The following is a 21,046-nucleotide window of genomic DNA, read 5'->3' on the forward strand; positions in this document are numbered from 1 at the left end:
AGAGTCTAGTGCTAAGAGACTGAATTGAATGTGGCCCACTGCTGTATTACTCTGGATATGTATCACCTCGTATTATAGAGGGAAATAATTCTGTTAATGTTGTCCTATCACAATTTGATTGATGGGGCAAAACCAAAATAAAAGCATTATGTTATAATTATGTTATAAAAGATGTGTGAGGAAGGAGACCACAAAGTGCTGCAGGAACATGGCCGCATAGGCGTTGAGCTACCGGGGCAATGGCGGACAACTGGGGAATTCCCCCACACGGACCATCCCAAGGTTTGCCCAGAAACACCTGAGGGTTATCCAAGGGATTAGGGGAACGTGTCATCTGCAGTTGCAGTTACAGAGACGGCTGTCTCGCACTCCCCTTCTCCCGTTAAGCTCCTCAGCAGTGTGGCAGTGTGAGAGGGGTGCAGATAGCGCCGCAGGCTGGCAAGGACATTGGACTTTGCCAACCTGCCTAGAGCAAGCCCTAAGAGGGAGAGGGGCGCAGATGAGGTGTGACTGAGGCTGGATTGCACAGCGACAGCCTCGGAAGCCGTGAGGGATATGAACCAGAGGAGGAGAGCATTATGGAGGGTCACCCTATGGAACAGTAACCTGGTCCGAACAGTCTCTGGGCTTTGGTAGAGCTGAGTGCACAGGACCTCCTTGGAGGGCTCTAGGTGTGTGAACAGGTACCAGAGTGATTGGGGATGGGCAGGGCTGATGCCATTACAGGACGTTGCTGGGCCACTCGAAATTCAGGGATCACTTCGGATGGAAGGCGGAGAGCTGTGTCGTGGGCTAGCTATAGCACTGTGGTGCAGGCCTGAAGATTGTCCTGGAGACTAGACAGCAATACGAATTATCTGAAGATTTCGGAAAAAAGCCAGCTCCCTAGTGGTGTCCGGCTTGCTGAGCGGGAGCCGAGAGACAAAAGTACAAGCTGGATAGTGGATCAGACAGGCGCCAGTCAGCGTGGATTTGGGGGCTGTGAACTCTGAAGTCTCCAGGCAGCCTCCTTAATTTTATGCAAACTACTACGAGATGGACGTGGCCTCGAAAAAAGGATGTCTTGAACATCCTCCAATAAATAAAGGCACTGAGGACTGATCTGCAGGCTTCTATGAAGGAGTTAAACGAAAGAATGGATAAGGTGGATGAGTGCCTGGAGACGATGGAGAACAACCATGCGTCTGTGGATGTACTGGAAACAAGTCTCTTGGGGAACATTAAAGAACTGGAGAAGAGGGGAAGGGAACCCTCCTTGAAGCTGGAAGACATGGAAAACTGGGAGAGGTGTTTTCATGTCCGTCTTTTGGGTGTCCCACAAGCGGATTGAGAATCGTCCGGGGACCTTCAGTGTAAAGTCAACCTAGTGTGGCATGGGCTATTTGTTGAGGAGTGACAAGATGGCATCCGGGTGAATAGAATGAGAATGTATAGAGGAAGGGAACCAGCAGGAGGACCTCAATCCGTTATAGTTAAATGTCATTACTACGCGGATAGGATGGAGATCCTGGCAAAAGCCAGGGAAGATGGTTGAGTGACTATTGAGGGCCTTGAGGTGTGCATCTTCCAAGATCTTTCCTACTCAACCCTGGAGGGCAGAAGACAATGTAAACCTTTAACCACCTTGCTTATGGAAAGGGACTGCAGGTACCGTTGGGATGTAGAAATGGATACCCATTTTCCCTATACTTTGAATTTGGTAGAACTTCACACTCAGTGATGGACCCAATTGAAGCTTTACAGATTGTGAAGGTGGTTCAAGGGGAACGCCCGATGAGAGTAGACTTGCAAAACAAGAGCAAGCAAGGGAACTTTTTAAAAGCTTTCTCGGAAGTGGGAAGTTTGGAGGAAGATGACCGGCACTCGAAGTTTCGGAAAGGTGGTGCTGACGACAAGTAGGAAACCGAGATGAGTGGAGATGGCCCATGAGGAACTTTTAAATGCCTGCAAGCCATGATGAGTGGAGATGGCTCACGAGGAACTTTTAAATGATTGCAGTTCACTGTGGAAGGAAGAAAATGAGACACAGCAGCGGTGTTGACTTGCAGTGATGTGTGGCTTAGAGAGATGCAGAACCCATGGTCTTAAAGGGGGAATGTTTGAAGAGGTGCTAAGGTCTAGCAAGGTAGGGGAGTGTTGGGCTATGTGAGGACGCCCTTCATTTCCCTTGTGGCCCGACTATCCCCAGCATCTCTACTGTGTTCGAGGGGAGAAGATGTTGGTTCGGGGTTGGGGGGCAGGGCGGTTTGGGATTCTTTCTTGGTGGAATTGTGGGGGTTTGGCGGGCTGTGGGGTGAGCAGCCTTATGGAAGAAATGCGGAGAGCTGGCTCAGTTCGGGGCCTCCCTGGTATCACTGGATGGAAGGGGGAAAAGGGAGAGGAACCAAGGGGCTGGGGTAAAAGTGTCTCACAAACATATTAGTCCTCCGTGCTGCAGAAGAGGGGCGCTACAGCGTATACAGCCATGGGCAGAGGGTACCACAATTGTTGGGGGGGTGGGGTTTAATGCTATTAAGGAACCAAATATGGACAGGTTGGCAATGGATACAAGCCGGCACCACACTGATTTAGTGAGGGGGCTCTTAATTGAAAGAATACTTACAGGATTATTTTTGGTGCGATGCTTCTTGGAGGGAGCATCATCAAGGCGAAAGGAGATATACCTTTTTCTCACAGGTTCATAACATAGCATAATATTACACGAGAATTGATTACATCTTAGTGGAGGAAGGGAAGGAGTACCTTTTGAGAAACTCTGACATAGTTGCAATATCATGGTCAGACAATGACATGTTGAAAGTTTAAAATTACCATGCAGGATAGAACAAGCTGGCATTGTAATCATACGCTGTTTCAGGACAAGTTATTTAAGGAACAATTGAGAACACAGATATGTCATTTTTTAAAGAGAATGACACCGGGGAGGTGAGGATGGAAATGGTTGGTCTGTTGCCAAGGTCATGGTGAGAAGGCTCGTTATAGCACAGGCTTCCAAGAAGAGAAAGGCCAGTGGAGCTCTTATGGCCTAGACCAAGGAAAAGTTAGATCTCTAGAAGAAAGGAAGAGGGAGGGGTTGGGGGATAAAGTGGAGCTCTTAAGGGATATGTGCCGGGCAAGAGAAGCGTTACAGGAACACAGCTTCGGATAGACCTTAAGGTCTATCAGGAGTTGAGAGCAGTCAAACAGCAGTATTATGTAAAAGGTGGTAGGGCGGGATCAGTGCTGGCTAATAGACTTAACACTCTTCCATTGGAGAGGAGGTTGCACAAAATACAAGCTGGGGAGGGTAATGAAAGGAGTCGGTGTGTGGAGGTGGCAGGGAGTTTTGCCCGCTATTATCAGACACTCTATGATAGTGTGATGGAGATGAGGTCAGTCCCCCCTGAAATGGAGCGAATTGAACTTCCTAAACTGAAGGTGGAGCAGGTTTAGGCTTTGCAACAGGACAGTACCTTGGAAGCGGTTAGAGTTGCGATTTGAGGCCGTAAGGCAGATAAAGTGGCTAGGGAAGAGGCCTTAAGACAAATAGTGACGTTTTGGCACTGTTCATGATTAAAATATATAATGGTGTGAAAATGGGAAATGACCCTCCACCATCCTTTTTGAAGGCGAGTATATCAGTGATTCCAAAGGCGGTGCAGGATGGGACGCTGTGCTCCTCTTATATGCAAATCTCTCTGCTAAACATAGATCCTTACAAGTCCTGGCTTCCAGGCTGGAGGAGTGCCTCCCAGAGCTTGTTCATGGAGACCAAGTAGGCTTTGTTTGTGGGATGCAGAGGGCAGACAACTTGAGAAAGACCCTGAATCTTCTTGCGCTTCCGGATGGCGCCCACACGGACCCGTTACTTTTGGCACTAAATGCTGAACATTTTTCGATAGAGTACGCTGGTCCCTTCTGAAGAGCATTTTGCTGTGCTTTGGTGTTGGGCCACATTGCATTGGTGGGTTACTCAGCTCTATTCCACCCCTACGGCAAAGGTAGCAGTAAATGGAGTTTCTCCAGCATGGGGTCTGGCATGGATTCACATGCTCATGAATATTCCCCGTCGTCAGGCTGGGAATCCTCGGTAAAGAAAAAACCAGTATCAGTTTCGTTTCTGATCTGTCTTTCGTAGTAATATCCAATCACTGGTCTCTGCGTCATACTGACCACAGCCAATGACTGCCCTCTACCTAAGCACCGCCTCTGGCAGCCATCTTCAGATTTTTACCGCACGTTCATGTGTTGGGATCCTCGTGCTATTGCTCTCGAGCGTTAGTGCTATTTTTTCACGTTTTTTCCCAAAAACTTCGTTTTTTCGGTCAAAAGAGCCTCAAGCTCCACCGACTCTCCATCCGATCAACGGGGACCCGTGTCGGATTCGTCTGCGCCCCTCAAGGGTGAAGATTTCGTCGAGCTACGCTTTTGGAGGACTCCAGAAGTTTCTCAGGCCCGGACATGGCCCAGGAGAAGGGATGCTCGACGCCCGGAAAGCTGTTCAGGGTCTGCCCTGGATGCCAGCTGCAGAACGTCTTTAAGGAGGACGAACACTCCTTTTGTCTCTACTGCTTACATGAGGACAAGACGCACGTGGAGAAGGACTGTGCGTTTTGCGGCAACATGTCGGAGCGGACCATGAAGGACCGCCATCAACGTCTCGCCAACTGGCTGGAAGGGAAGAGCCCGTCAGGCGAGAAGAAGAAGAAGAAATCCGAGCGGTCTTCTAAGACCTTTGAGGACGCCCCGGCGACGGGGGTCCAACACAAGGCAAAGCACCGCGAGTCCGCTGGCACCGGGAGCGCCGAACGGTCGGGCTCTACGGGCGCCAGGCAGGGCGCACCCTCCCCGGCACCATCAACCACGAGCCAACGCTCTGGGTCGGGTAAGAGGAAGGCCGAGCACCCGGCGAAGCTCCTGGAGAGGCCCCGGTCGAGCTCGAAGGCCCCATCGGAGGGGGAGCGAGGCAGTGTCCCCCCCCTCAAGGATAAGGCGGTGAGCGCACCTAAGGTGGTGAAGGCCTTAATCCATCCGGCCAAGCCCTCTATCGAAACTGTCGCGGCGGCCCTGGCTCAGCCTGTGGGGGCTACACCAGTGGTGGCGACCTCGGGGCTCAGAGTCTCCCTGCCACCTCGGAGGGAGTCCTCTTTTGTGCCCATCGATAGGGCCCCCGTGAAATCCCCCCGTGGGGAAGAAAAAGGGGGGGCAGGGCGTCGTCGTAGATTCGGCCTCAACCTCGGAGGAGGAGCTGGTCGAAGTCTTAAGCCACGGCCTCGGCGTGGAAGAAGACTGGCCCGTCGGGATGGATCCCGACGTAGGTGACGACGACATCATCGAGAGTACCGACGGGGCCCCTGATCGCCCGTCGGATTCCCCTCTGCCAGCGCCGCGAGACAACTCGGCGGCCATTTTGTTGGCTATACAGTCCTTATGCTCAGAGATAAGGACGAGACTACCGTTGCCGACGGAACCTCTCCCGTCGGGGGACCCAGAACCGGGACCTTCTGGTGTTCCCCCTACCAAGAAAAGAAGGATCCACCCTCCGCCTCCTTTTCAGCCGTCGCGCCCCTTCCAGCCCTCCTCCCCGTCCACCCGAGGGGATGATACGGGGACTGACACGGCAGCGACGGGTACGGACGACGAGGTATACGACGAGGATGTACCGTCGTCGCCTCCCACCAGGGCTTCTCCGCCCGACGAGAAAAATCCATGATCACCAGGGCATCCGAGCTTTTCCAACTCTGCCCTGAGGAGAAGAAGAAGGAAGGTTTCCTTTATCAGCGGCGCGAGGCCAAGAGGAAGACGGTCCTCTCAGTGCCTCTATTGGACGACATTTGGGATGAGGGCCTCACCCTCCTCAAGAACCCTTCCACGACGCCAGCTAGAAGAGACCGGTACGAGAAGAAGTACTGGGTCCCGGACACGGCCCCCCTGTGCCTCCGGGCGCAGCATACCCCGGACTCCGTCGTCTCCGCGGCGGCCAGGAAAAAAGCGGGGGGGGTGCGGCCTCCACATCGACTTCCCCACCGGACGGCGAGGGAAAGAAATTGGACGCTATGGGACGCAGAGTCATCTCGTCTGCGGCGACGACGATTAAAGCGGCCAACGCCTTGGCTATCGTGGCCCGCTACGACAGGGAGCTCTGGTACAAACTGGCTCCCCTACTGGACTTCTTGCCGGACGACAAGAGGGCAGAGGCCCTGGAGATCCTGCAGGAAGGTGAGGTGGCTTCGGACCACGCCATTACCGTTGCGACGGACATCGCCGACACTGGGTTCCGCCAGTTGGGCAACGGCGTTTGCCTTAGGCGGCGTGGATGGCTCAAGGCTACGGACTTCCGTCAAGACGTTCAGACCAGAGTCCTGGACATGCCCTTCGATGGGAACAACCTGTTTGGGAAAACAGTGGACGATTCCCTTCAGGCCATTAAAGCGGACACCGAGACGGCCCGGGCCCTTGGAGTTCTGCAACAACGACGGACGCCCTTTGGGAGCAGCGGAGGCAAGGGCGCCTCCAAAAGTTCAGGCGGCGGTTTCTCCACCTACCGTCAAGCGGCCCGCTCGTCGGCTCAGGAGGCCTACAGAGGACGAGGCAAGTCTGGCGGACCCCGCCGTCGTCGCCAAGGAGGTCAAGGCGGCAAAGCCTCGTCGAAGCAGGATTGAACCGACCGTGGGGTCGGGCCCCCACCGAAGCACCCCGGTGGGAGGCCGGCTGGCGAGATTCGTCAGCGTGTGGGAGTCCATCTCCACCGACCGTTGGGTGCTGGACGCCTTGGCCCGGGGCCACGCGCTCGAATTTCAAAGAAGGTGTCCGCGCGTCCCCCCCGTGGCCAGGAAAGAACTTCACGTCCCTCAACTTCTCCTGGAGGTAAAGGCGATGCTGAGGAAGGGCGCCATCGAACTCGTCCCAAAGAGACTTCGGGGCTCCGGAGTTTACTCGAGATACTTCCTCGTGAAGAAGAAGACGGGGGGATGGCGCCCCATCCTGGACCTGCGACGTCTGAACAAGTTCATCAAGGCGCAAAAGTTCCGGATGGTCACCCTCCAGCACGTCCTGGGTCAGCTGGAGGAAGGAGACTTCCTGTCGTCGTTGGATTTGGAGGATGCCTACTTCCATATTCCCATCCTAAAGGGGCACCGAAAATTCCTCAGGTTTGTGGTCCAAGGGCGTCACTACCAGTTCAAAGCCCTCCCCTTCGGACTACGGTCGGCCCCCAGGGTATTCACCAAGTGCCTTGCACCGGTGGCGGCGCAGCTGCGCCGCGAGGGGATCCACGTCTACCCCTACCTGGACGACTGGCTCATCCGAGCCAAGACGAGGGAGCTCGCCCTGGATCACACAGCAAGGACCGTCCGACTTCTCACGGACCTGGGATTCTCCGTGAACTACGCCAAGTCTCACCTGGTACCCGCGCAAAACGCACTGTTTCTGGGAGCGAAGCTCGACACAGTGTCTCTTCTGGCCTCCCCGTCGGAGGAAAGGACCAGGTCCATCCTGGGCAAGGTACAGCGGATGTTGGTTTCCGACGCGGCCAAGGTGAGGTCCATCAAGTCCCTCCTCGGAATGATGTCTTCCTGCATCTACCTCATTCCCATGTGCAGGCTCCGGATGCGCCCGTTGCAGGAGTTCCTGGACGCGCGCTGGATCCAAACGACGGGCAGCTTCGAGGAGAGGATCACACTCGACGAGAGTTTCCGCCGAGCGGTCCGGTGGTGGGGCAACCGCACGCATCTGACGGCGGGCATGGACTTCCAGACCCCAGACCACCAGGAGACAGTGACCACCGATGCCTCCCTGGAAGGGTGGGGAGCGCACACCGAAAATCTGCACGCGAGAGGCCTTTGGCTCCCGACGGAGAAGTCCCTCCATATCAACGTCCTGGAGCTCCGTGCAGCGTTCTGGGCCCTCAGGTCCTTCCTTCCGTCCCTCAAGGGCAAGGTGGTGAGGATCTTCACCGACAACACCACCACCATGTTTTACATCAGGAAACAGGGCGGAACCAGGTCCCCAGCGCTGTCCAAGGAGGCGCAGGACCTGTGGCATTGGGCCGTCGCCCAAAGGATGTTTCTGGTGCCGTTTCATCTGGCAGGGATAAAAAGCACCATCGCCGACTCACTCAGCAGGGAGCTGCGCTCGTGCCACGAGTGGGAACTACGGCAGGATCTAGTGGATCGCCTCTTCCGACGGTGGGGCACACCCCAGATCGACCTGTTCGCGACGGCGACGAACTCCAAGTGCCGGAGGTTCGCCAGCAGGTTTCCCCAGGCGAGGAGCATGGGCGATGCCTTCTCGTTCCCCTGGGAGGGCCTGTTCCTCTACGCGTTCCCTCCTTTGCCACTGCTAATCCGGCTCGTCAACCAGCTCAAGAGGTCACGGTGCAGGATGATCCTCGTCGCACCTGCGTGGCCGAGGCAGATATGGTTCCCGGACCTTCTGGACTTGTCAGCGTCCCCGCCAATCAAGCTGCCGGTGGACGCGGATCTTCTCTCCAGGGAAGGAGGCGCCATCCTCCACCACGACCCGAAATCGCTGAACTTGCAGGCCTGGCTCCTGCAGCGCTAGAGTTTGGAGGATACGACATACCGGCCGACTGCAGAGAGGTTCTTGCAAAGGCCAGGGCGTCCTCGACTCTTAAATGCTACGGACACAAATGGAAGAGGTTCTCTGTCTGGTGCCACGCACAGAAGATTAACCCTCTACGGATTACGGCTCCCCAGGTACTGCCGTACCTGCTGACGCTGGCCAAAGCTGGACTGGCACACGCGTCCATCAAGATTCAGCTTGCTGCGATCTCCCGATACACCAGAACCACGGGCCGGACGTCCTTGTGGTCTCATCGTCTGGTGAAAGAGTTCATGAAGGGGCTGTTCAGATCGTTCCCGCCGGTGAAGGCTCCGGCCCCGGCGTGGGAGCTCAACGTGGTGCTGACCAAGCTCATGGGACCTCCGTTCGAGCCTCTGCACTCAGCCCCGTTGAAGTTTCTGTCGTGGAAAGCAGCGTTTCTTGTGGCCATCACCTCCGCACGACGGGTGGGAGAGATCCAGGCCCTTTCATGCAAGGCCCCGTACTTGACTTTTCACGACACGAGGGTAGTGCTCAGGACGCACCCCTCCTTCATGCCCAAGGTACCGTCGGACTTCCATCTCAACAAACCCTTGGTGTTGCCTGTGTTCTTCCCGTCGCCTTCGTCGCCGGCTGAGAGGACTTTGCACTCGCTGGATGTGGCTAGAGCGCTGAAGTTCTACGTGGACCGCACGAAGTGTTTTCGGAAGACGTCACAACTCTTTGTGAACTTTGGACCTGTCAATCAGGGGAAGGCTCTCTCGAAGGCTTCCATTTCCAGATGGCTCTCCGGCTGTATCATGTACTGTCATCGGTTGGCAAACCGACCGCTGCCTGGCCGTCCGAGAGCCCATTCCACCAGAGCGATCGCAGCTACCACGGCGTTCCTTTCTGGTGTGCCCCTGCTGGACATATGCAGGGCTGCTACGTGGAGGTCGACGCACACCTTCACGAAATTCTACTGCGTCGATCGGGATTCCAGGGAGGAGTCCAGGGTCGGCCAAGCAGTGCTGCGCAACCTGTTCGCCTGAGGTGAGCCTGGTGAGGAGGTAAGATGCTTAATGTTGAGTTGGATGTACTGCTTAATGTTGAGCCTTTGCCACCTCCCGTGGTTGTGCATGTGTGTACTGCTATGTATTCTTTATTCATGAGCATGTGAATCCATGCCAGACCCCATGCTGGAGAAGGAACAAGTTACTTACCTGTAACTGTTGTTCTCCAGCATGGGTCTGGCATGGATTCACATGCGAACCCTCCCGCCTACCCCTCTGCGGCTCTTCACTTGGTCATACTGCCACTTCACGTGCTTCCAAATCTGAAGATGGCTGCCAGAGGCGGTGCTTAGGTAGAGGGCAGTCATTGGCTGTGGTCAGTATGACGCAGAGACCAGTGATTGGATATTACTACGAAAGACAGATCAGAAACGAAACTGATACTGGTTTTTTCTTTACCGAGGATCCCAGCCTGACGACGGGGAATATTCATGAGCATGTGAATCCATGCCAGACCCATGCTGGAGAACAACAGTTACAGGTAAGTAACTTGTTCCTTGCTCTGCGGAAATACCTTTGCAGGGAGGTAGTCTACAGGGATGCCCCTTGTCACCCCTGTTCTACGCCTTGGTAATGCAGCCTTTAACAATGAGGCTCCGACAGAATGTCACGGTTCATGGCGTTCTGCGTTCATGGACAGGAATAAGATGGCTTTGTTTGCCAATGATGTGCTGTTATTCATTAGAAATCTGGCCCAATCCGTACCCCATGTGCTTATGGAGATTGGGGAATACTGGAAACACTCAGGGTTTAAGGTGAATAAAACTAAAGTCCACTTATATGCCAATGGTCACACTTTCCGCGGGTACAGACTCTGAATGTTGGGATGCATGTACAGACTGTTGCCCCTCCCAGATGATTTAGATTGCAAAAAATATATTAAAACATGCAGAATGGGTGCAGAACGGTGTATGGGCTGTGCTGTTTGGACGGGGCTAGCTGGTGGGAGTGGGAAATTACATAGGGGGAAAATGAACCAGTAGCTTTGAGATAGAATCTTGGAAGAGGCATTAGATACATATATAGACAGTAGGCATAATGCACAGTAGTGGTACATTTACGGGTAGGACTGACTCCTCGCAGGCCTTGTTGAAGGCACAGAACAACAAGGCTTTATCCCTTGTTTACCCATTGCATTTTAATTCCCAGTTTTGGCAACAAAACGTGCACATACACCCATATCAACTAGGCCATTTAACAATTAGGCAGGAATGTGTACAGCTGAACAGGCGAGGGGCTGCGGCCTTGTATGAAGGTCATTTTCTTGGGAAACAAGGCAGAGGTCTTGAGTTGCCAAAATAGGGACTAAGATTCAAGACACTAGCGCCTTCCAGAATGATGGTCATTCTATTTGAACTACCAGATGTGTCGAAAAAAGGGTCCTACATCCTTCGCGAACTGGATTGATTTGTGCGACATTAGGTTTACTCCTGGGGAGGAGAACTGATAAAGGGGAAAGCGGAGAACACCATTGTAAAGACCGGAGGGGGGTTCTGCACTTCCGCTCTCTATATGGTAGAGGGGAGGCACAGAGATCCCTGCCAAGATTCTCTATTATTGGTATTGTGGTCGAGCAATCAAGGCCTAGCTTCTCAGGGGGTGATGCAAACTGGTTCTTAAGTACAGTGTATACCCCGAGCACCCACGAAGGAAGGTCCACACACTATCGGTTAAAACACAGTCTTTATATAATTAATATTTAAGGTCATGTACACAGTCATGATAACTCACTTTGTACTTCGAAAATCAACTATGGTAAATATGTACAATTCTACAGTGGTACCACTAACGTTATTAGATCTTATTCAAGTGCATACGGTCAGAATGACACATAGATCAAAATAAAGAGGAAACCAGCAGTAGAGAGAGGAAGGAAAGCAGGATGGTTGAGCAATAGGCAGAATACTGGTAACTACCGTTAAACACAGATCCTCCCACCTGGGCAACCTGTAGAAGAAAGATACAAGCCCAGTCCATATATTGTTAACCCTTAGACTTTCCAATAGTTCTGTAACCCCAAAGTACCTTGGCGTTGTAGCGTTCCGCGTCGGGGAAATTGACAACCCTTCTTGAGTGCCCTCCCTTTCAGGCAGGAGTCACGGGTCATCGAACGTCCGACGGAGAACAGGTCGAGCTACGACGGTGAAGTGGCAGCATCATTCCTAGCGGTGCTCATTGGCGGGGAAGCGTAAACGTCCTGCCAGGAAGTGGCGTGCGGGTCACCTCAGTGTTGATAGTTCTGGACCGCAAAGAGTTGAAGAACTGTGGCCCAGCAAGGGCGTTGAGTCTTCGGTGTCTCTGTGGTCTTTGGGTGGCGGGAAACCCACCAGTCGATGCTCCTCGGCGCGTCAATGGTCAGGCCTTCTCCAGCAGGATACAGCGGCGACGATGCGGACGGGAGCGTCCGTGGATCAATGAGGTTCGTAGACAACGGGAGCACGGCGGCTTCGGTCGGCGACGGCGGTCGGCGACGGTGGCGGACAACAGTCCGGGCGCTTCTCCTTCGAGTTCTGCAGCAGTCCCCGTATAGGATCGGCAGCCTGTCGAAGGTCTGTCTACCAGGGAGCTTAGGCAAAGATCAGCTGTGCACGATGGTCCCTCGTGGCTCGTGAAGAGGGCGCCTCACCAGGTCCTCTTTGGGTCAGTTCTTGAAGCACAGCAGCTTTCAGATTGCGAAGGAGAGCAACAACAATTCTTCTCGTCCAGCAGGGCTCAAGGTTAAGCTTCGCTCCAGTTACTCGTCGTAGTGGACTTCAACTTCTGAACACGATTCCTAGCAGTGAGAGGTCCCCAGATATACTGTTGATCTCCCATTGATTCTGCTGGGTCATACTCAAGCATCCAATCATGACTACGGTCATTCATGCAGGCAGGCAGCCAATCAGGCACACGAGGTATTCAGGCCATTCACTTCTCTCCAGACACTCACAACAAGTTATGTGTATTGGGACAAGTACCGAGCCATTCAACACTCCAAGCTGCATTCATACCGGTTTCGGGCAGGGCTGTCTCAACCATTGTGTCAAACACCAGATACTAGACAGTCACAACACAGAATGTATATTCGTCACACACTCCATTCACCCAGGTCCCACCCTCAGGCGTACCCACAACATACGGTCGTTGAGAAGGCTCCAGCCAGTCTGGTCGGCACTTCCCCCACACTACCATATAAGGAACTTCCACCCAACAGCCAGTCCGGGGGAAGGGACAGAGGCAGGGCTTCCCGGGACTTCGGGAAGATCAGGGTAACCGGTGATGGAATGTAAGCGGCCATGGGGGCCATTTTGTCTCCATCACGAATCTACCGATTCCAATGACAGGGCCTGGGCATCCCAAAATGGATGACGCTCAGGGCACCAGTCATTTCAGCACAGAGCTGCCACCAGCCCGTACCCTGCTCTGTGGGTCACACACAGGTGCCCAAAAATATACACCAGGGGCACAGGGTTGTACCCCTACCCATGGGTGCCATAAGGGTATCCCACGGGTCTGTTCACCAAACCAAAGGAGAGAGAGCTGCACCGCCAGGAGTCCCACATGAACTCCTGCGTGGAAAACACGACAGAACACACGATAAAAACAGCAAAGGACAAGGATACGGAGGAACTGTCCCTCTGATGCATTTCCAGCATCACAACCATGATCTATGATTTGTGCCAGGGAGAGCCAAAGGTGATGCCTATACTGTGGGGAGGGCATGACGGAGGCGCCAACGTGTCTGGGATGAGAAATGTGATGCTTTGTTAGCAAGGACCAGACTGACCTCAAAGTCAACCACTGAGTTCATGTTGATAACCAGGTGTACATCACATGAGTAGGATTGAAGGTAGGGTGGTGCCAGTTGAAATATAATTAATTATTTTGCAATGTTTTAAGATGGACAAGAACGTTACCCACATGAGGCGAAGAGGGATGAGAAGACAGCGGAACCAATTGAAGAATGGGCTGTATGTGATTATTAGCATGTAGATAGGCAGCAGCCAATGCAGGTGGGGCATTAATACTGTATGTTGAGTGTGTCACCTCTGACGATTTTTGTGTTTTAGAATCTGGGCTTTGTACGAAGGGTGGGAGAGAGCTCTGTGCTAGTGGATTCATAATACCCTGTCACCTTATTTCTAGAAAAAGGGTGCACCTAGGTTTTTTCCCTAGTTGGTTGTATTTTCTTGGTCTGATCGCTGTAGAGTTGACCTACATTATCTTGGTACAACAGGCTTTGTTGGAGCAGACAAGAGTCTTTGATATTTGGGATACGATCAAAAAGAACATGAAGAGGTGTGGTAGAAAGACATTATCATGGATTGCACGTCTCAACACTGAAATAAGGAAACCAATAAAGCAAATTTTAAAATACAAATGTTTTTTTTAAAAGGAATATACTCCTGAGGCTTCTTTACCTCTTTCAGATGTTGCCGGTGGTTGTCCCATGTTCCTTTCTGGGGGATATAAAAAGCGATGTATTGGCATTCTTATGTGGGAAGGGGAAACATTGGATCAGTTATGTGACTCTACTTCTGACTAAAGAAAAAGAAGTTGTGAACTACCCAGATTTCGAGTCGTATTACAGGGCTGCGCCACTACGGGTTATTGTGGACCAACTTGGATCCGGATATCAAGAACAGAGGGTGGAGCTAGAAAAGGCGGGATTACAACCGGCTACAGTTGCAGATTGGTTGTGGGTCTCGAGAAGGAGGCTCTCGTGGAGAATTCAAGATCATGCTGTATTGGCTGTATTGTGGGATTTTTGGCAGGAAAGGGCTTACACCAGTTGGTTGTCTTCTTTGCCCTCCCCCTTGAGCTGTATATTGGCACCACCTATTAGAGACAGCACTGTTAGCCTCAATTGGTTTCAAGGGTGGTATTAAGGGGGACTCGAAAAAGTGGCACAACTATGGGCACATGGGCAATTCCTCTCCATCGCTTGCTAACAGGAGTTATTGAACCTTGTCCACTGTCAGTCTTTCAACATCTGCAACTTAAAGGGATAATTCTGGCCAGTAAGTGCAGGACAATTTGCAGGGGACAATATGAGGCCTTGATGAAGGATAGGGGAGATAAGAGGAGAATCTCGAGGTTGTACGACTTCTTGGTGGTGGCAGTCCCCCAGGAGCCCTTGAAGGCCTGGAAGAACTGGCAGGTGGACCTGGAGCAAGTGATTGACGATGGGCTAGGTAGGAAAATATGTTGGGGGTGACCAAGACGTCTGTGTCTTCCCAATATCAGTTGCAGACATTCAAACTCTTGCACCAATGGCAATATACTCCACCTAGGCTTTCCCCCATGCACCCGGGCACCAGTTCTCTCTGTTGGCGTGGTTGTAAGGGGACAGGGTACCTATAGGCATATGTGGTGGGCCTGTGGGAAGGTGCAAACATACTAGAGTGAAGTGTTGTCTTGGCTAAGAGACCTGGATCACATAGGGAGGGGGCTAGATCCATGGTTGTTTCTCTTTGGGTTAAAGTGAAGTGAAGGGGGGGGCTAGAGCCTTTGGATCACATGACACATCTGCTTCTTGCAGCGAGGGTAGCGTTGGCACGCACGTGGAAGGACGTGAGGCTACCCACAAAAGGGGAAGGTCCACGAGTCGCCTGTGATTTCTTTAGAATGGACAAGTTGGCTTATTTACTTAGGGAATTGCAGCGTATTATCGACATGGAGTGGTTTTCCTTTGTGGAGAAGTATATTAGTCAACAAGTTGGTACTGCACAAGGGGGTTGAGGAAGAGGGGTGTGGCGGTGGACACCAAGATCTGCCATACTAGAAGAGCCCTTGATAGTGATTTCGGAATAGGCTGCCTATGGGGGATTCCGGGCGGGGTGGGGGGGCGTTCTTTTTATGTACTTTGTTTAGAGACAGCTGGGGACAAGGTTCTGTTTCACCCACGGGAACCATACCTATGGGTGAGTCTCTATGGATGGAGGTTGGTGGGCACGGGTGAGTTCCCTAGGAGTTTAGTTGAAAATGCTAAATGCTTCGGTGGCAAGATATGGGACAATTGAATTATCTCTTGCATATGTACGTTGTCCGTGACTGTACGGTAACTGTTTTAAAATTAAAATAAAATCGATTTGTGAAAAAAATGCAAAGCTGTCTTATGAGGCACCTGTGTGGAATCAAGGCTGCCATATAACCAGATATGCTTCATACGCTCCTTTCAGTTTCCTGGAGGGCATAGAGCCGGCAAGCAAAGTAAAAAGGCCAAATAACAAAGCTTCCTAGACGTCTGCTATGTTTACCTGCACTTTGATGCCAACAATCTCTGCTATCTGGCCTTGAAATTTTGTCACCCGGTATTTTATAAACCAGAATGGTACTGAGAGTGGCAGTTGCCCGTCAATGGAGTGCGGTGTAACACAGCTCCTACTGTATATGATGTAGAGATATGGATGGGACTGATGCTGGTGACATTAGAAAAGTGCCAACATATGTATGCAGCACTGGGCTTCTTTGTTAACAATGTTGAAATTAATTGCTAACGCCAGAAATAGAGGCACAAAGAGTGATGCAGATCCTATACTAACATATATGCGTCTTGTGCTGCGATTATTATGTTGCAGTCCTTTTGAACACCCGAAGCCTCTCAGTGAAACCGTGTTCTTTTTTCTTTGTCAGCTTGGTAGTCCCCAGCAGAAGCCAAAACGAGTACGCCTCCTCGTGGATGTCTCTGGGAGCATGTACCGCTTCAACGGGGTGGACGGGCGGCTGGAGCGCTCCATGGAAGCAGTCTGCATGGTCATGGAAGCCTTTGAGAACTACGAGCAAAAGTTTAAGGTAATGATCACTGGGTACGGCGGCTCCCACTAATGAGTACTGCCAGAGACCACAGAGAGCAGTGGAAAGAAACGATTGCATAATATTGTGTAGCCAAGCAGGCATATCCATCAGCGTCCGGTAATACGAGTCAGGGGAGATTTAATCTAGTCTGTTGCTAGAAGCAAGAAAATAGTTCACCTACAACGTAATGCGATTTCAGTTGAAGCAGTTTTTCCATGGAGCGTGTACAACTTTTTGCTGAATTGCAGGAGGAAGGCAGCGCTTCAATGCAGCACTCTGACCGGGCTGGCTTGCAGGAGGAAGGCAGCGCTTCAATGCAGCACTCTGACCGGGCTGGCTTGCAGGAGGAAGGCAGCGCTTCAATGCAGCACTCTGACCGGGCTGGCTTAAAGCCTGATCCAAACATGGCAGTAGTTAATTTGAGAGGTTACTCTAGAGTGTGCTTGCACAATCCTTCGAAAATTAAATCTGTGTTAAATATGAAGGAAGCTACATGCCTGCATAAAATACAGGGGTGGCAGGGAATGTTTTGGAGTGATACCTGTTCTTGAAGACAGCAAAATGGCGACCATTGGTTTTTCTTCCCCCAAGGGCGTAACAGTGACATAGTGCAACTCCCTCCACTTAGTCTATGGTTTCAAACTCACATTGACGTACGTCACACTGGTAACATCCCTGATGAGCTTTGAGGGTTTGCGTAAGACCCAGCAATATGCAGCGCCGTGCAAAGAGGCCTACATAAATGGGGCTGGTTATTAGTCAGGCCAATACTAAGAACCCACCCAGGGGACCACCAGTAACAGTGTGTAGGATTTCCCCAAAAGTAGCTAACATGCCCCATTCCTTCTAGGTGAAGGTGGAATGGTGCTCAATGCCACGTTGCCTGTGGCAAACTTCCTTGCATCAAACATGTTCCTTACAAACTCTTAAATTTGCATTGCTTTAATATTTCAGTTATGCTCTTACACTAAGATGTGCCATTGGTTTGATTGCTGTAAAGTATAATTTGGCCTCCTTCAAAACTTAGTGCCAGCGCTAATATTATGCAGCATGATAGTTAGGACCCCTCAGTCCACCGGCCCCTGTGCCAGGGCATAGTATAACTACCTTCTCAGGAAGGAAAGGGGACATGCTTATCTCGTTCCAGCTGTGGTGAGATGCGTTGGCCACACTCAGTGGTGGCTCGGCCATAATGGGCGAGGGGTCGTCGACCCACAGGCCCCCTGCCCATTATGGAGGAGCCAGCCCAGTGAAACACTGAGCGCTCCCTCAGCTTCTTTTTCCAGCTGAGGGAGCGCTCCTGGGCAAGCTGAACTTTGAAAGGGAAACACAGGTTTCTCTTTGACAGTTCAGTTCCCCAGCTGCGCATGCTCAATGGGCCATGCAAGGCCGGGGGCATTTTGCTTCCCCAGCCTTGCATAGGGCATTGAAATGCTGGCTGGGGAACTGCATGTTTGTATGTGCGAGGGGCCTGTGCCTCCTCGCACATACAGACAGAGCAGGCTGGAGTGGGGCGTTTCGAGTGGAAGCTGGAGTGATGGGGAGGAAACTTCAGAACCGGGGCAGAAGGTACGTTTATGTTAATTTATTTATTAATTAAATATGTGTATGGATGCATGTATGCTTGTGTTATGAGTGAGTAGGTGATGATGGGTGCTTGTGTGAATGATTGAGTGTTTGCTGTGTGAATGTGTGTGTGTGTTGGTGCTGGTCCGTGGAGCTTATTTTGGCAAATAGGGAGAGGAGGGTTGTGTAACAAAGGCATTTTAAAAATGCCTTTGTTGCACAATTCCCTTTCCCACCGGCTAGAATTAGCTCTTCTTGGTATCCAGTCATTTTATTGCAAACATTACAGAGTGGTACATAACAGAGCGGACAATAACACTGAAATACACCGAAAAGATTAAATAAATATATAAAGGGAAGTGGGGTAAGGGGTTAAAATGGGTCGGGATAGGTATGGGGTGGTGTTAATAGGGTAGGAAATCATGGGGCTTGTGGGAACCACCATGAAATGTACCACTCTGTAATTGTGGTCAGTAAAATCACATATAACCCTCTTCTTCTGAGCTGCTGTGGTGTCCAGGGAACAGGGATGGTATTTTCTCTACTGGACATAGTGACAAATCTAACAATCCCGTCACTGCTTCCCTGGAGGGAAGCTTCTCTTATGTGGCCAGAGAAAGGCAGAAGCTACCTAATTCTGATCCTGGCGGTTGCTATCTGCGGGAAGACCACGTGGGAGGCAGAGTAAGAACATTGGACCAAAATAATTCCTTGCCGATAACTATTTGTCTTCTTTCCATTCCTGCATGGCATATTGCGGTGTACATAAGGAATCCCCATTACTTACTGGTCACCAACCTTTTATGAAGGACTCTCCCTTTACCAGGAAAGTGAGATAGAGGAGTTAATATAATTGGAAACAAGACACCAACTCCACCTTTTAGTCAAAGGAGGGTGTTAACAAGTATTGGGACTTACGTCCAACACTCACCCCCTTGTATAATACTAAAACACCAAGTACAGGGCCACATGGACGTTCCCCTCCCACTGGTAACCTTAGGAGAGCAAATGCTAAAACTCATATACACTCCTCTCCCATTAATAATATTAGAACAACAAACACTGAGACATAAGTACTCCCCCCATTTTCACAACACTGCGACGACGAAGAAGAGGATTGGAGTAATGAAGATTACCAAGAGCAGCAAACAAATGCCGCTGTCAAGTTATTGGAAGTTAATGTCAGGTGCCGGGACATTGAAAAACCTGTCACGACCCGTGACCCAAAACCCCACTGGCATGGTCACATGCCAGCTAGGGTTAAGACTCAAAGTTCAGTTGGGGCCCCAAGGACCTTGCACTATCCTCATGGACTCTCCTGGAGTCAGTCCTGGTGCCTTTGGTGCCAGGCTCATGTTCAGGTTGGCACACTGTCTTGAAGGGACTACTTTTTTCCTAAGAGGCCTGCAGCCAACATGGAGGCACCCACACAGTCTAGTTCCCAGATCCAAACTGTGCGGTGCAGTGTTTTGGGTGTGGTAGCCCAGACTACTTTACCTGGACTACTTTACTAGAGGGCTATATAAACCACACCCAAGTTACAGAACGTGCTTCGCGTTATTCTGCAGCCAGCAGCGTGACGCTCATCGTGTCCAGAGACCAGATACCGGCGATCCTAGAACAGCGGACCTGCAGAGGAGACAAAGAACATCATTAGCAGCCCCAGTTTACCTGCAATTTACCATCCATTGATTGTCCGTCTTCCTGCTGCTCGCGGTCATCCATCCAGTCGGCAGCATCATTGGGACACCACGAACTCACCGAAACGAAGCTCCTGGAGGGAGAGAGAAAGAAAGACAACGTTAAGACAGGTTACTCACGGCATTTACTGCAGTCATCATGAGAACCTCACCTGGCTGGGCATTTCTTGGCCGGCTCCGCTCCAGAAATCTTCACACGCCCAGAAAGACCATTGCGACCTGAAAAGGAATAAGGGATACAGGTTAGCAAGAAAAATACATTACCGCAGCACACTTCGCGCTTTACCTACCATCCATCATACGCTCCTGCGTCCATCATTCTGGTAGGAACCCGATTCAAGCTGCGCATCCACCCAAGGAAAAAAAATCTGTTCCTAAATCCAGTCCTCCTGTGCTTTCAGGCCTGACCTCCATCGAAGGCACCATTCGGAATCGGGAAGGGTCCAGGGTGAATTCGGCAACCAGGACAGAGTGGCGTCCCCGTGGATACCAGGTGAGCGTAACAAAACCAAACACCTGAGCAGAATGAGTGCTCTGAGCCTCCCAATGCTGTTTGGGACACAGGAGGAAGCATGGCAGTCGAAAGCGAGGAAACGGTAGAAGACGGTGCCCAGTGAGGTCGGGCCGAGAAGTGTTAATCGCATTAGCTGGAACAGCAGAGCAAAGGGAAGGCGAGGCAAACACAGAGAGACAGACGAGACGCTCTCCCAGACAGCAGACAGACTGTAAAAAAAACAGAGTGCTGCGATGGACCCCCCCAAAGCCACCAAAGACAAGTGGTAAGCCCAGAGAAGGAGGGTGGGTTACTGGGCGCTTCAGGCTGAATACCACGTACCATTAGCAGCAAACCGAAACCCTTACAGGGGAATTGGGACATTAAGTTTCACTGGAGCAGGGTCGATGACCCAAAGGATAAGAAGTATAATCACATGGATGCAAGAACTAGTAAATGCAAGTATACAGAGTACACCTGGCATTTGCAGGCAATTATTAAACAGATTGAAAAATCCCTGCCAGGAGAATAAACCAGGCACTCAGCGAGTCTGGGACTTGTATTCAAGTCAAGCTGCAAAAAGCCCTGGCAGGAGAGTAAACCAGGCAGTCAGCGAGTCTGGAATTCACACCCAAGTAAGCAAAGGAAGAAAACCCTGGTAGTAGATTAAACCAGGAACTGAAGAACCGGGTCAGAGACCTCCCCTTTTTCTTGATATTGTGGAACGCTGAAAGAACTGGGGAAGAGATTCCCCCACATTTTTTGTTTTTTTGTTTTGAATCATAAGGGAAGAGCCATATCCCTTTTTTCTGTAACAAGATATCAGAAACCCAATGAGAAGGCTGTGAAATATATGTATACGTGACATTGTGAATAATTGTGTGAACAGAGAGACTCCTAGGGGAAGGGAAGACCCT

At 51.4% G+C, this 21,046-nt stretch overlaps 1 protein-coding gene across 1 annotated transcript in view; it reads left to right on the plus strand.

Moving 5' to 3' along the window:
- The window catches only part of VWA8 (von Willebrand factor A domain containing 8), a 3,012,337-nt gene that overhangs the window by 2,915,988 nt on the left and 75,303 nt on the right, over positions 1-21,046 (plus strand). Inside the window, exon 42 of the mRNA XM_069639376.1 lies at positions 16,209-16,367. Within this exon, the coding sequence (XP_069495477.1) occupies positions 16,209-16,367 (159 nt within the window). The remainder of the gene's footprint in view (positions 1-16,208; positions 16,368-21,046) is intronic.

Source organism: Ambystoma mexicanum, chromosome 7q, assembly GCF_040938575.1.
Source record: "Ambystoma mexicanum isolate Mex_15411 chromosome 7q, UKY_AmexF1_1, whole genome shotgun sequence".
Classification (NCBI taxonomy): domain Eukaryota; kingdom Metazoa; phylum Chordata; class Amphibia; order Caudata; family Ambystomatidae; genus Ambystoma; species Ambystoma mexicanum.